The sequence below is a fragment of the Battus philenor genome, unplaced genomic scaffold (genome assembly GCF_028537555.1).
Source record: "Battus philenor isolate CCGP_79_NKW_IND1 unplaced genomic scaffold, ilBatPhil1.0.hap1 SCAF_4, whole genome shotgun sequence".
Lineage (NCBI taxonomy): Eukaryota > Metazoa > Arthropoda > Insecta > Lepidoptera > Papilionidae > Battus > Battus philenor.
In genome coordinates, this window is record NW_027181704.1 from 10,485,325 (window position 1) to 10,501,895 (window position 16,571).

The 16,571-nt window shown below is 31.1% G+C and overlaps 2 protein-coding genes and 1 pseudogene across 2 annotated transcripts; 1 reads left to right on the top strand and 2 right to left on the bottom strand.

The window, feature by feature from the left end:
* Nucleotides 1-5,130: 5,130 nt before the first annotated feature.
* Nucleotides 5,131-6,180, bottom strand: LOC137928979 (malate dehydrogenase, mitochondrial pseudogene; annotated as a pseudogene).
* A 628-nt stretch (nucleotides 6,181-6,808) lies between these two features.
* LOC137928980 (malate dehydrogenase-like) lies at nucleotides 6,809-7,807 on the top strand. The gene has a single exon (XM_068771987.1). The coding sequence runs from the start codon at nucleotides 6,809-6,811 to the stop codon at nucleotides 7,805-7,807; it is 999 nt and encodes a 332-aa protein (XP_068628088.1).
* A 1,207-nt stretch (nucleotides 7,808-9,014) lies between these two features.
* LOC137928738 (PHD finger protein 21A-like) lies at nucleotides 9,015-16,515 on the bottom strand. Its single transcript, XM_068771691.1, has 12 exons — nucleotides 16,219-16,515; nucleotides 16,063-16,095; nucleotides 15,913-15,978; nucleotides 15,384-15,766; nucleotides 14,151-14,294; nucleotides 13,317-13,443; nucleotides 13,100-13,186; nucleotides 12,396-12,453; nucleotides 11,957-12,064; nucleotides 11,218-11,364; nucleotides 10,502-10,777; nucleotides 9,015-9,849 (listed from the first exon to the last, which is right to left on the bottom strand). The coding sequence occupies exons 1-11, from the start codon at nucleotides 16,300-16,302 to the stop codon at nucleotides 10,506-10,508; spliced, it is 1,509 nt and encodes a 502-aa protein (XP_068627792.1). The 5' UTR covers nucleotides 16,303-16,515; the 3' UTR covers nucleotides 9,015-9,849; nucleotides 10,502-10,505.
* Nucleotides 16,516-16,571: the final 56 nt, after the last annotated feature.

Here is a 16,571-nt window from a genome sequence, read left to right on the forward strand (position 1 = left end):
TCAAACAGGCGAAGTTCAAAGCGATTTATTTGAACCTTCTATTATACAAAGTATTAGGAAGTTTATAAAAAAAACAAGTTAAATGAAATCTGTTGTCCTCTTTAAGTTGTGGCGTGATTATTTTAATCTCCGTTCTCTTATTGACTCGCAACACAACTCTGTCGACTTACTCTACTAGTTCACAATATTCTTAATATCCTATATAAGTACACCAACAATTCAAACGTTTCCAGACGTTCAATCAAAATACGTACATGTACACTATCAAATTTCTTTGTTCAATGTCTATTACAATGAAACATTGAGTCATTTCTATTGCATCTTTAAAAATTACAGAATAAGTCAAAGCAATGCTTTTAATAATATTTACCTTTATTTCCATACCTTTGCATCCCGACACATTGCATTAAAGCTGCAAACAAGAAAATTGATTTTACCGCGACGTACCCCGTTCGGAACGCTGTAGCGGAAGTATTCCTGACTGTTTGAGACTGCACACCGAGGACAGAGACCTAATAGGGCACGCCTGACTGACGGTAATTATTGAATTAGCAGATTTAATGCACCGCTGCGAACGTCGTTCATAGTTTTCTTTACTATAAACAACGTAAAATAACATTTGTTTACGGCAGTGTCTCCTTCGAAAAGGACGTCTAGAATTCCACAAGCTCGCCTTTTCTTACCTCGTATACTTGCGTAATAAAAACATTACAGGACTAATTAGAAACAAAACATAAAGGCATTATAGGGCTAATAAAAGGCAAATTAATAACGATTGAAATTATTTACGCCGCAAGCGAATGCTGACATTTTCGAAAATTTTCATGTAAAACACCCAAATGAAAAATGTCAACAAGTTATTTATGAGTACATTGACTACGCATTCAGTCATTGAAACCATTACGATCCATATTGGAGATATAAATTAAGGACAATTAGCTGTAGCTATAAATCGTTTGAACATAGTTGGCCGCTGGGGCGCCTCCCGTGGGCGTCATCGAAAACTAATTTATTACCTTTCTTACTCAAGCCGCTAATACTTTTCGACTTATACGTGTATGACATAAAAATCATTACTACACGTAAGATATTGAAAAAATTACAAACATATATTATCGTTAAAAATAAATATTAAAATACGTATTACAAACGCCATCTTGAAAGTCTGATATGCTTTTAAAGACCCCAAATTGAATTAAAAACCGATATATCGTACACTTATCGATTCTAAACATTCCAATGTGTCGCTAGTCGAAACTCTTTCGTAACACATGTACGCTCGCAGTGAAAGAAAGTTTTAAATAAGGAAAAAAGGAACGATCAATCACCAACAATAGTACCAAAGCTGCACCCTTGAGGAAAAACTCGAACTGGTGTTGCTGATTTATTGGCGTAGTTGGAATTATCGCCATTTGCAATTCTTACCGCGGCAAGTTAGCAAACAACTTGAGATAACGAATACGACTGGATGGGAAAGTTGGACGCATTCTTTACATAGCTTCTGTTATTTACTGCATTTTAAATGTTTGAATAATTTTTAATGTTACGTTGATTTATCTTATGATAGTTGCATTATTTAATTCATATGCATCGAGGACAATCTTCTACAGTGATCATCACGAGATCGAGTCAGGAATGCTGAGATCTGTAGACGAACGGAAATATCCGACATAGCCCAACGTTGTTAACCCACAAGGTGTTACAGCCGCCCACCTTGTTAAAATCGTTAAGAGACGGTGGATGCAGGCCGTTTCCAACCGTTTTTGGACCCGTTCGGAAATATTAGGGGGAAGCCGTTGTCTAGCAGTGGGCTCTATGGCTGAAATGAATAAAATGATGATGTAAAAAAAATTGCTACAGCATGTTATCATATACTACACAAGTTCACTATCTGATAATGTGTCAATTTAAATATACAAACTATTATATTAATATCATCTAAAACGAGTACGTATTAATAATATCCGATCGTTACTTGCTGACTATGTACTTGACATAATTGTACGTCGTTTTAAAAACCAATTGACCGTTAGATCATCAGTAATCGATATTTTATGTATAAGCAGTACGTACGTCTGATAAATATAATTCTGTAACTAAAATACCAGAGTATTTAATAATTAAAATGTAATCTAACATATTTCTTTGCAGTATCTTTACACGAATCATATAATGTAAATATCCATTGACATAAGCTTACGATCTACATAAACAGTTCCAAAATAACGAAGTTCTTTAAATAGCTTTTTTTACTAAAAACAAGTTTTCTATTTATGCTAAAGTATCCAACATAAATTATTTTTTATTACTATATATTTTTAACGCCTATAAAGAAATCATAAAAGATTTCCTTTTTAAATCTCTACCATATAACTTCACATTGAATTGTTTCCATTGAACCTGTGAATTTTAAAGATTGAGATCTTAATAGAGATGTAACGAGTGAGATGTAAATGAGATTAACTTCATACACTTCTTGTTGAAAAAAATGTTACACTCGTAAAAGCTATGTTTTCTTTGCACTATTTTAATATTTTTGGACCTTAAACTAAACAAACAATTATTCATTCAAAAACATTGTACTAATAGACATGTATATATATTTGTTTATTTTTACGAAAAGGCAATAAAGTTGAAAGTTACAAGTTAATTTTCTCTTGACAATGAAGTAAACGATTGAATCCCATCGGCACTAACGTGGTGTAATCAACAAACCGCCAACCCCTAGACTTTAACAATGTAACAACATCGCGCGGTCGATATCAAAAGCCCAAACGAGGCATTAAACTAAATGTAATGTCGCAACTGCTCTCATACGGCTACTTAGTGATTATCTTGAAGTCGACGAAGCCGTTACGGTCCTTTTGTGGTGGAACTTGTGAACGTCGACACGTTTGAGCTTCAAAGCGTAGTCTTACCAATAATAATGTAAAAATTACGTGTATTAAATAAGTATTTAAAATATATACATAAACTTCTTCGATTTTGAATAAATAATGTATCAAGCAATCATTTAAACACACGTAAAACAATTTCTTTGATGACGGATGTATTCGATACATGACAATCTCGTGGCTTGAAACCAGATAAACACCACGACTTCTGAAAAATGTACAAAAACTAAGTCACACGTATTTAAAATACTGCACGGCACCCTAATAATTATTATATTTAATAATATTATTATTAATAATTGATTAAAAATATTTTAACCCATTTGAAGAGGATTTAAATTTCTGAAAAATACCTTCATAACGCAATATACAAAAAATGTGGCCAGTATCCGAACAGGGATCTCGCCATTTTTTATTTAGGCAAATATAATTTATAATAATTATAATAGATTGTTTTACAAATTTCCTTTTATTAAAAAATCAATGGCGTTTAATTTATTACACAAAATTTAATTTCAGCTCTGAAAATAAATTTCAATTACCTTTTAAATAAACTTATAGATATCCCATTTAAAATTTATTATTCTTTGGTATTAGCTACTAGAACAAAGAAAACAATTTACATATTCTTAAAACACCACAGATCTTAAAAATCCGAAAATAGTTATCTTAAAGACTATCTTTAAAAAACAATTATGTAATGTAAAATTTTAAACATATTATGATTAACTAAACTATTCCTGAACGCATAAATGATGATAAATGCAAGCGAATTGATACCCTGCACGTAGTGTTGGCAATATTGGCGGCGTGGTTAAGGCAGTTAGCAAGTCCCCGATCTCATGATGGCCGCTCTGGGTCGCCACTTTCTCGTTGGTCCGATATTGAACAGTGCCAATCGCGTCTCGTACAACGAATATATCGTCAGACGCTCTGAAGAACATTCTCTAACGTTTATATTACAGAATTGAACGCGTTTATTCCAACGTGTTTTCTGCTATTCCATGAATGTTAAAATGCTTAAATTTATTTCAATATAAAATAATAAAATTTCTACACGACAATGAATACATCTTAGTTTTACAGGTAATATTAGTATATCTGGTTTTTTGGGTTCGAATCCACAGTTCAGATCATTAATATAAGGATCACATCAGGAAAAAACTAATTAGGTAATCTGTATCACTATGTCTTCACCAGGTAGAAATCATCATCACCACCATTTCAGTAGGGTGTCCTTTGCTAGACATAGTCCTCCCCATAGATTTCCTATAGAACCAGTTGTATGCGGTATTAATCCACCGTTTTCCGATGGCCCTAACAAGGCCGCTGCACTTGCCTTAAGGTCCCAGCGGTGACCTTTTGTGCACAGTACGGGCAGAATTAATTATAATTAAGGCACAACTTCTCACATTCGTGAGTAGCATATGTTTTACATGTCTTCAACATCATTATATATATGTTGACCTATGTAGAAATTAAGGAATTTTGTTATAAAATACTTTTTATTTGTGTGTTGGCGTTTTCTGGGATGTTTTTTTTCGGACAGTGATACCATGTACAAGAGAAAACCTATCAACTTGATTCGGGACGGTAATAAAAGTAAAAAAAGAAAATTGTTACTCACACTCCTTTTCAAAACTTAGCCGTATGTAAACGCATCTTTAAATTGTTGACGGCCATATTAACTCCACATATAGCTTTCGTATATGAGATATTTTATAGCATTCATATTATTTTTGTACTACCGACAGGTATGAATGTTGACTTGTAACATTAACAATAACGTTGACTTCCAAAACTCAAATAACTGCACAGACTGCAGAAAAGAATAATTTAATATTTAATTTACATTTAAATTTAAAATCTCGAAGAATATTTAAAGATTAACCCTCTAAGCAGATTGCTGCTGTCTATTATCAATACCGTCTTTTTTCGTTGAAATCGAATTAAATGTGCCCTGTGTAGGTAGAACGTAAATATTAAATATTGTAGAGCAATAGTTTCCTCGGAGTCATTACATAAAATATAAAATGCGTAAACAATTCATTTGTATTTGAAAATAATTTTAGTTATATTCTAGGCTCATAATTGATTAAATACATACAATGACCAATCTATTATACAGGGATTAGTAATAAAAAAGTCATTAACACAAAATACTATTACAATTCATAAAATGTGCAGCTACATATAAAATTTATTATAGATATTGCCAACATGAAATTTGTAAAGGCTACAAAGTTTTAACAATACTTTCAAATACGTCTACATAATCTTCTCCTTGATGAACATCTCGATTTATCATGGGAAGAGCTTTATTCAAAAGCTTGTTTTCAAAATCATTCATTTTAAATTCGAAGCATGGTTGTGTTATGCCTTTTGGTCCAACGAGTGTTGGCCCCGAAAAATATTTCGTACCAAAGTGAGGATTCGCGGTAAATGCATTTACTGTTACTTCAGCTCCGCGCAGAGCGTCCAGTATGCAATCGACAAATTCATTTATTGACCAAGCTAACGATAGTGTTGCCGATTCAGTTCCAATTTTTTTATTGATAACCTCCGTTCCTGCTTTTCTTAATAATCTTGTTAACGTATCAACTTGACGCTCTTCGACTTCGTAAGTGGTTGGTGTCATGTTGGAAAATAATGGTACAATTGTGTCATCAGAGTGCCCACCTATCACGGGAACTTGGATGTCATTTGGATCAATTTTTAAAACACTGGCAGTTAATGCTCTTGCCCTTGCTAAATCCAGGTGCGTAACTCCGAATACTTTAAAGGGATTGTAAGTAGAATATTTATGTAGAAGTGTGCTAGCAAACGGCACTATCGAATTTAACGGGTTTGTGGAAATTGCTAAAAATGCACTTGAGCTTTGTTCCGCCATTGCTCTACACAATTTTCGAACCATAGGAGCGTTAGCAAATATCATCTGCTCCCGCGTGTTTCCTGGTTTTCTATTTTCTCTGTCGGTCATTAAAATAAGATCTGAAAATCGTATCGAAGGACATAACATGCAGTCCCCGGAGAAACCGGTCACAATTGGTCCACCTGGTAAATAACTTAACTCTAACGCTGTCATGTGTACTTTTTCATCGTTGTCGTACAACTGTAGTCTTGAGATTTTTGGATTATTTTTTAAAAGTAATGCCAAGTTAGATCCTACATCACTTTCAGAACCTATGACGGATACTTGAATATGTCTCAGTTGAAGAAATCTCATTCGTGTTTTCTCAGTAATTCTAAATATAATGCCTAACGTTTTTAATTTGGAATAACTCATAATTTTGATGAAGGTAAACTTCTAAAACATTATTGACATAAAACAGAATGATATTGACAGGAACACTTCCATCAGTGTATTGTAATATACTAATAACTAAAGGAGTCTTTATACCATGAACTTCGATTTCCAAATGGCGATTATTCTCAATTTGTTAAAATAATTTATAATATTTAATATAAAAACTTACATTTTTTATTACTTGCCGTGAAGTTGGCTTACGTGAAAACTTCTGCAATACATGTTTTCTGCAATTACCGTTTATTAAAAAATACTTTGTTACGGAAAGACATAATTAAAAACGTTATTACAAGGATTATTTCCTTCTTCGGTAGCACTACATTCATACCACGCATAATTTTAAACCATAAAAAACTTTATCAACTTAAAATATCTTGATTCCATTGATTTCTATTATAATTCTTTAATATATAATTAGGTTAGCGATTTTATATGTAATAAATTTAATTTATAATGAAAATTTATTACTAAACGGCCACGTATCTTGAACAAAGTTTTGGTTTTGTAATTTTAAGAATAATTATAATTGATCAATGTCAAGCATTCGAAGTCAAATTTTTGAGTGTAGTTTTATTTATTGTTATATGTTTTAACGTATGGATTAAAGATGGCATTAGCAAGACAAATATTCAAATTAAGTGCTCATATGTGTTATTTGCCTTGTAGAAATTACCAAGTAACTATAACAGGCGCTGCAAGTTCTACCGGACAGAGCACTGCCTTACTGCTACGAACTTGTCCTTCTATAACCAAACTTGTTTTGCACGACACATTAGAGCACATGCCTGGAATCGTATTGGATTTATCTCACATTCCGTCTAAATCAAAACTAAAAGGTTACATTGGCGAAAAAACTTTACTAGAAGCGTTGCAAGGTTCTGATTTAGTTCTTGTTACTGGAGGTGTTCCTCAAGACATGGATTGTCCAATGAAATCAATATTATCAAAAAATGCTGATCTCATAAAAATTATCGCGGCAGCTGTTACTAGAATTTCACCTCTCCCATTCTTTGGGATTGCCACTGAACCTTTAAATACGCTTGTCCCCATGGCCGCAGAGGTAATGAAAAATAACGGTTGCTACGATCAAAGCAAGCTACTAGGCATTACCGTGATTGATACGCTAAAAGCGCAAACGTTATACGCTAAAGAAAATGGATTTATCCATAGCGAATGTCATGTGCCAGTGATTTGTGGCCACTCTAAAGAATCTATGGTTCCACTACTATCACAAGCCTGTCCTAAAAGTAGACTCACCGAAACTAAGAGTCAAGAACTAACAGCGAAACTCCGTGATTATACGAGTTTCGAAAAAGCATCTAGTCCCTTATTTCCTACGTTATCAGTTGCATTTAGTGTTTATTTATTCACGCAAAGTATATTAGAAGTCCTTGATGGTCGCATAGCTCAAGTCAATGCGTTAGTGGAGAACAATGATTTCGGCACTTCATACTTCTCTGGACTCGTTGAAGTTAATAAAAATGGAATCGGCGAAATGCGTATGTATGCCGACTTATTTAGTTACGAATGCGTATTACTCGAACAGAGCATAAAACAGCTACGACAGGATGTGACAATTGGTAAGAAGATACTGGAACTGGTTTAGTTTGTTAACAAATGCTCTTGTTTCCTTATGACTTTTTAAAAATCATTTACTTATCCTTAGTTCAAAGGAACTTCATTTGGCAAATTTTAAGATTTTGTTACATCGTCTCGTATGGTATAAAAGGTTAATAAACATTTTTAGTTGATCAGAATAGTCTGCTGTTTCTCTAAAATTCGACTGAATTTAAATAGCAACTTAGCTGTCACGTGGTTCTTATGTTTCGTATTGTCAATAAATGAAGTTATCAGCAATATGACAAAACATCTGTTACTTGTCTCCTCGGGTTTCTCAAATAAAACATCAAAATAAAATATATTCAAAGAATTTTATTTACACAGCCCTGGTTTTATTCAAAACAGAGGAAATTAGGCGCTAATACGTGGCGAATTTGAAAAAACTTGTAAACATTAAAATAATAAACCATTTTCCAAAGGTATATGTAGATTAAACGAATTGCTTAACACCATATATACTATCAAATCAACCACGTGTTGGCGTCTACAATCATATCACAGAGTAATTATCATTACTAATTCATTATGTATTTTAACAAAAGAATAAAACCAGATACTTTAAAATGATTACACTAAATTATTAAAAAAAATTACAGCACTTTTAGCATTAATTGATTAAGAAATACTTTTACAACTTAAAAATTTAAACAGTGATCACCTTGGTCCTTAAAATACTGCTGATGCAAAGGAATCTTAGAATATAATGACTTAATTTTCCTTTGCATTACAGTACCATTGTGTGGTAATAAATATTACCCATTGTAATAAAATTGATTTTGTTGGCAAGTCAATGATATTTCTCAAAATTACTTTTAATCACAATACAGATATAAACTAAATATAATAAAAATAAAAACATCAGAATCCACTGCCTGCAGTTAGCTAATGGTAATCGGGGCAGCAAAAGTCAGATCATGTTAATAATTAATATAGTTAGCTCACAAATGTGGCCGTTTTTGTTTTAAATAAAAAAAACATTATTGACACAAACTACTTTGTTAAAATATTGATACCTATTTGCTCTCTGTTAATATATTTCTAATTTATTCACCGCTGTAATTAAATATAGTTAAAAGATAAGCCAAATATATAGAATTAAACAATCAAAATATGAGAGACTTGAGAGTGTATCATTAAAGTAAAGGTAATTAATTTATTTATTTAATGGCAATTTTAATATAATAAAACAAATGTCACAGTAGTAATACGAAAATTATGATAATGAAAATATGGGCTAAAAAATAATTCAGAGAAATAAAAATCATTGCCTAATCAATTTTTAGTTAAATAGGAACTTATCACAGTAAGTCATTACATTATCTTAATCAACAAACTGTCTTATCCAAAGATGGAACAGAAAAAAAATCATTTATCATTTTCCTTGGTGCTTCATTCGATAATTAAGATAAAAATATTTCAATTTCTAAGACTCTATAAAGATCTCAAAAGTCGTCATTAACTAAAACAATCAGGTATTTCATTTGTAATTTTTTTTTATTCTTTGGAACATTGATAAGGCTTAAGCAAAACGAAATCATATAATCGTTTATAAAATCTTGTATATCATCGCAAACTTTTGAAATCAGTCCTATTGGCATTATAATTTACATAATAAGACGGACACAAAGTTTGTACCTAAAACATGTCTTTCGTGTGGACAACGTGGTATATTAAAAATCTCCGTAAAATACACTATATACGAAAACTACAACCATTTAGTCACAGTAACTACAAAATATATTTCAAAACCTTTTAAAAACGACTATTAATAGTAACGTTTATTATTTCCAAACTAACAAAATTTCTTACATTAATTTTGATTAGTTGATACAACTGATGTTATGAAGATATGTTCTCATAGTCTATTAAAAATAAATTGTAAACAATCCTATTTCCAAATTGATAAAGGAAAAGTTCATTACATAGTTTACAAAACAATAATATAACATTTCATTTTAAATTAAAATTATCAGTATAATTACCGGTCATGCAAACCATCAACATGGGAAAACTTACGGATCTTACAAACTGAAACAAAAAATTTAAATGTTACTAATACTATAATACAAAAAATACAATATTATTTTTAACTATACAGATGATTAGTTATAGGTGTAAACAACATTTTACACATATCACTAATCATCCAATATAAAGGAATGACAATTTTATATAGCCGACCAGTTTTGAGTGGATGAGGATATGATATCTTTCTAAACATAACAGGAACTTAAAAAACGAGCTAAGGCTTAATAAGTTACGAAAGGTAAACTAAGTGTTCAACAATAAAATGCAGCAATTTAATATCAAAAAAGGATGTACACTGCTGGACATAGGCCTCTCCCATAGGTTACCAATATGACTGGTTTGAACAAAACCATAATTAATTAGCATTTATGAAAAATAACCTTAATGAGTATAATAAAAAAGTAACAAAAAACTGAAGGGCGTAAAATAAATGTTATATTTAAATAATTACATTTTTTAATAACACATCAACTCAAAGCACAATAATGCCAAAAGTATGATTTTAGATATATTCGTCATGGTGGCACCACCTGGGAGCCTACTGCAAAAAACCTCTGTAGTATGTTATTATAGCGCTTTTTCAATAATTGTAATGTAATTTTCATGCCTGGTTACATATCTAAAAGTTAATAATTTTTAATTAAAACCTTACCACTTCATTCTTCGTTACTTTTACTCAGTTCACTTCCAGATTCGCTAACGGAGGTGGACCGAATACTGATGGATGTTTCTTTAAACTGACTGATGAAGTCAAGAAGCTTCTGTAAGTTTCTCTGCGTTTGGATTTGGTCGGCGAGCAGCTGCCGTTTCTCCTCGTTGTGCTCGTCTATGTTCTCTTTCAACGTCGCTGCTCGTGCTTCCAACTTACGTAATTCCTCGCATAGTTCTATATTCTTCTCTTGTAAACGTTTTCGCTCAGCTAACTTGTCTGAAAATGCAATTATGTTTTACAATATCATTCTGTCTTTATACTTATAATCAAAATAGATACAATTTAGTCAATAAAATTAGTTATAATTTAGGTTAGTTAAAGTTAAGGATAGTCGGCCCAAAAATTAGTTTCTAACATTTTCGTAATAATTGCGCCTAAAACATAAGATATAACGTGCATGGGACGCCAGTACGCAAGAGCCTATAAAACATATTATTGTCAAACCAATAAGAGCTGTATGCAATTTTTGAAGATCTAATTTACTATCCAATTATATGGCACACTGGTCATTTAATCTAATTGTTATATTTAAAAATTCTTATTCTTATTGAGCTATGTATTGACCCCTTTAAGGCTTTTACATCTATAACCAATGACTATGTATATCATAGTCATTGGTTATAGATGTAAACCTCGATTTATCTTACTCGACTTACCTCGATATATCTGAGCGTGATGTGAAGGCGGACAGGCGGTGGGGTCAGGCAGTGGGGATCGGCAGCTGGCACAGCAACCCTCCGAGCCGCAACCTGTATGCTGCCACACTGAGCATGACACACACCATACAAGCAGAGATGGTACATCTGTAACAAATGATAATTTTAACAAAGTTAATGTCAGAAAGGTACAACTTATATTAGTTATAACACACTAAGATTGCGTTCACATGAGTGCAAAATCTATAGTTTTCATGGTGCGGATGTGTTCTCTTGCTGATTTGATGATTGTTCCAATGGTTATAGGAATAATTTTAATTTAAGTTTCGAACACATCTAAAATCATAACTGAAATAATTTCTAAAAATTTCATTATTTATTTTACAAACCCAGGAACTAATAGATAATTATTACTATCACACCTTTTAAAGTATTCATGTGTATAAGCATGTTTCAATCTGAGAAAAGAACGATTCCTTCGAAATTTATTCTTTTACCATTTGTAACCAATTATTTTGTAATTTGTTTTAAATATGTGGTTAAAATCTAAATCCTCCTTTTCTTAATAACTATGTTTCCATTCATCTATTGAACTTTACGTTTTAGCTACAATCAATGACATTCTAGACCAGATAATGATTTAATAAAATTATTTTCAATCAGGGAACCAATTTCAATACACATCATCAAGTAATAACAGGAAAATTTATTTTATTTAGTATGTTATGTTTTCTATTACCGTTTCTTCCACAACCATGGCAGACTTTCTTGACTGGAGAATAAACAGACTCCACCGACAGACCCGCTGGTAAGGATGTGATCCAAGCTGGTTTACTTTGACCCCAAACTAGACAAAATATACACATTAATAACAATATACACAGAGTTAATAACATAAAATTAATTTCTGCTATCCGTTACTCCTATACAGAAACTATAAAAAATATTTATAGTCTTAATCCTAGGGTAAGTATAAAGAGAATTAAAGGCTTGATTGTTACAAAAAAGCAAACTCACTCTATTTTTAAAATTAATACTGTAGTTTTATTATGAATTCCCTTATATAAATATAAGCAAAGTCTAACAATTTAAATTTAAAGCAAGATATATTTCATATTCATGAAAATAGCTATTTTCCTTTTATGTCAGAAAAAATTATATAAGGGAAATAATTATACCTCTCTGTTCAGTTGATGATCCAGATGGGGATCCTTCTCGGGATGATTTGTTTTGACTCTAAAATAAAATTCAATACAAAATAATCCAATTCAATTCAATATTTATACATGTCCATAGACTTAGTTGTTTATTCAAGGTTATTGTTTAACGTTATTTCATAATTTTATTACTTAGAGGCCATAGCCTCTTTGAAAATGTTTTCGTGCATAACAAGAGAACTATGTATTCATTTCCTGACTAAAAATACACTTTTTTCAAACAAGCTGTCAGTTCTTTTAGCAATTGATCATTAATAAAATATATAATATAAAAATCAGAGTTATACTATAACTAACAAAGAAATATATATTAGTATAATTTACATAAAACAGTAAATTTAGGTAATTTTATGGAGTTTTATAGAGAACAGATTTTTACATATAATTTTCTGGGATTCCTTAATATTAATTATTGCATTGGGCCTTGGGCAGCCTACTTTATTGCCGGATTTAAAGCCAACTTAGCTTAGCATTATATACATGTGACAATTACATTTAGATATAATTTATGTGATCCAAATGAAGTAAGTTTGTTTATGAATGCTCTAAATATGTGCAAATGAAAACAAAAAATACATGTGAAAAAACTTCAGTTACAATGAAAGTTTACTATGGAAAAATCTGTAATTAGATGAGTTCTCAGCATTTGAAGATTAGAACCTCACCTGTTGTTTTCTTAACTTTGCTGAACGTGTTTGTGGTGGATCACTATGTGACTGTAGATATGGAAACTGGTTGAGCTTTTTTCGTTTCTGAAATGTATTTCTTACATTATACAGTTGTATGTTTGTAATTAAAACTACTTATCAAATATTATCATTATTCAATTATATATACCACTAAAGTATTACATAATTCAGAGTTGATAAAAATTAAACTTACAGGGAGCATTTCAAAATTTCCATAAAGAAAATCATTTCTATTTGTACTGGTAGTATTTCTTTTACGTCGCTCATTTCTTTTCTTGTCTAATAATTCTTTCTGAGAATGTGTAATTAAACCTATAAGCCTGTAAAAACAACATAATTATTTTTTTAAATACCACATTTAACAAAACTTTGTTGATACCTAAGAAAAACTTTATGATATAATTCATATGAATTATCATTATAACAAACAACAAAAAACCACGTTTTATAACTAATGCAAAGCATGCACTACATGCAGAGATGTGCAACAAGATACAGCATAATTTGTATGAAAGACATATTTTTTAACTAAATCGAGACAAAACTGCTGAGACATAATCTAAAGGTAATTAATACCTAAACCTGTGATAAAGTGATACTATCCTGACTTGAATGAGGGCCATGAGTGGCGCATGAGGGCCAATGCATACCTACTCAGATCCCATCACAAGCATTAAAAGCTGTAAAGGTGAAAGATAAATTAAAGAATTTCATTTTAATCACGGACATAGGCACAGTAGCAATGCCCACCTACACCATTCTTTTAGAAGAGACCTATGGTAATACTGCCATAGTACATAAAATTTACCAGATTGGTATTTCCAAAGCAAGTGAAATTATTGGATTAATTAAGCCATGTTAGGTCTTAAGGCATTTAATGCTGATGTGGTAATGAAAGAGCAATATTACTCACTATAAGGTTTCAGCCCATTTCGGCATTGTTAGTATAAATAAAAAAATGATAATGGGAACAATATTCCACCCATGCTCTTGAAACATGCAATACATTAACAAACCAATGACATACCTCATAAAAATCTCTTTAGGAACTGGTTGACCAGGTTCTGGTAGTGGTGGCGGTGATGGAGTAGGTGATAGCTCATGCCCTTGGGATGAATCAGAATCAGATCTACGCTCCTGCCATTCTTTATGTTGCTCAACTTTGGTTTCACTACATTAGAATAAATTTATACAGACTATACATTGCTTTGTCTTTAATATATCTCATTAATACTGTCATATTTACAAAAATATATTAATTAGTACCCTTAAGTTTATAAGGGACATCAAAAAGTAATGAAAAAGAACACTGTAAAAGAAACTAAGAAGCTGCATGTGAGAATAAGTACTTCCAACTTTAACACATTTAACAAAATAACTATAAATTTCCACATTACAGGGTTTAATTTTTACTATTTAGCCTATACACTTCATAATTTAAAATCAGTTATAATTTTTGTAATTATCATAAGCTATGTCAAAGTATTTATAATGGTTAACTTATATTAAAGAACTAGAAAAGAATATATTAGGAAGACTGGAAAATAATGTCACTTTCTTAACACATTCTATGTCGAGAAAAAAAACGCAGTCTCCTATCCAGGTCGTGTCGGTGGTCAGTGATGGTTGACATATAGACTTTCAGTTCAAGCCGCTTCAGTCAGTGATGACCGCATTTTGCGAGGGTTTTCATTTCGTTCTAACAGGCCATTGGGCAGTGCAGTCAAACTAAATCTCATATTAATTGACCCCTGCATTGCCCTCTCGCTTTTCCATATCAAGTAGGTTTTTGAAAAATTTAAGAACTTAGAAAGAAAAATAACAATAATCATACAAAGAAATTTATCAAAAAAGTCATCCATATATAATGGCTCCAATTCACTTTTGTTATAACCAAGTAATGTTTGAGTAAAAGATAAAAGCTAATAAGCAAATAAACAATTTAGTAAATTTGAAACAGATTTATGATTTTTAATAGGCCTAAAGGGAAACTTTACTGACGGTCAACACTGACCGCATTGGCAGAGAATGTGTTAAGTAAAATTTACAGGACTACATTTTTAACAAGTTTTTGTTTTTAATCAACAACATATTCACCTTCATTATCAACAACCTTTTGTCATATAGTATACAAAATTTTAATGCCGGAGTGGTAAAAATCAATCGGTCTTTCTGTAAAATATGTCGACAGAAAAGATTACTTTCCGATCCCCATAACATTTATCTGAATTTTAAAATAATTTAATATTTATGTACTTACATAAGTGATTCTTGGACTTTGTTAAGAGTATTAGTAAAATTATTCCTCCTGTCATTTACATTAAGAGGCAATTGTGAGAAATTTCTTTGATTGTCATTTTCATTTATGTTTGAGTTCTCTTTTTCATTACAAGACTTAAGTTCATGTTCTGAATCCGAAATGTTACTTTCCTCCGTATTTTCAGTTTTTATTAATATTTCATTTAGTACTGAAGGTTTTAATAACGATATAGGTCTATTTCTATTTCGGTATTGGATCTGATGATCCCGTAACTGCTGAGCCACATAACGTGTCTCATTTTCAATACTGATTTGCTTATTTCTTGCTTTAAGGCGCTGTTGATACAGTTCCAGTTCCCGACGTAATCTTTCAACAACGAGTTTCTGTAATAAATTTAAAATTAATACTTGGCTTCCATATAAAATAATTTTTATAGTCCATTAAAATATGTAAAAGTATTAAATAATAAAATTTTAATAGTAAAAAATTATAATCAACTCTATCACAAATTTTACGAATAAAAACAAACCTGTTTTTGTCCGATTGCGATAATTTCTTTTTCTGCTTCCTTTATTTTTGTAGTAAAATGCAAATTCTGTAACACAATATTTGATATACGTTGAAAAACTTATTAAAGTTCCAAAGGAAGTAGATGAAAATAGGATTAAATATTACGCACATTTTCGTCTTCTTGAAGACGCGCAACCCAAATCTGCAAGTTAATAAAATATCTTTCATAGTTGTTAAACTACTTACTACATTATAATTACAAATACGTAGATTTATAAAAAAATAGAATATTATCCAACTTCATAACTTTATCCAAAGTGCTTACCTGATGAACTCTAATTGCATTTTTTAAGTCAGATTGGGTTTTGCGAATATCTTCCTTTATTTCGTTAGATACTTCCATGTTCATATAAAATTAATGTAGTTCCGATTTAAAGTTACTTATACGAGAATATATCAGTTACACCATTATTTAAATATTTAAAGATATTTCTTCGCCAAAATAATACTCAAATGTAATAAAAAAAAACTCAACTCTAGTTTCGCAAACACAGTGTAACAATAAAACTAAAAGGAAACACTGAAATCTGAATGTTAACTACACGGAAATACTATTGAAATACTTTTTTGTCTAAAATACTTGTAAAAAGATAACATTTATATTAGAAATCATAGAAA

What these genes read in the sequence shown, in the direction of transcription:
- LOC137928738 (XM_068771691.1), bottom strand. Translation starts at nt 16,302, where the DNA reads ATGAACATGGAAGTATCTAACGAAATAAAGGAAGATATTCGCAAAACC. An exon ending in ATGCAATTAGAGTTCATCAG is followed by an intron (nt 16,096 to 16,218) that starts GTAAGCACTTTG and finishes ATTAACTTGCAG; the next exon opens with ATTTGGGTTGCGCGTCTTCA. An exon ending in CCATGGTTGTGGAAGAAACG is followed by an intron (nt 11,365 to 11,956) that starts GTAATAGAAAAC and finishes CATTTGTTACAG; the next exon opens with ATGTACCATCTCTGCTTGTA.
- LOC137928980 (XM_068771987.1), top strand. Translation starts at nt 6,809, where the DNA reads ATGGCATTAGCAAGACAAATATTCAAATTAAGTGCTCATATGTGTTAT.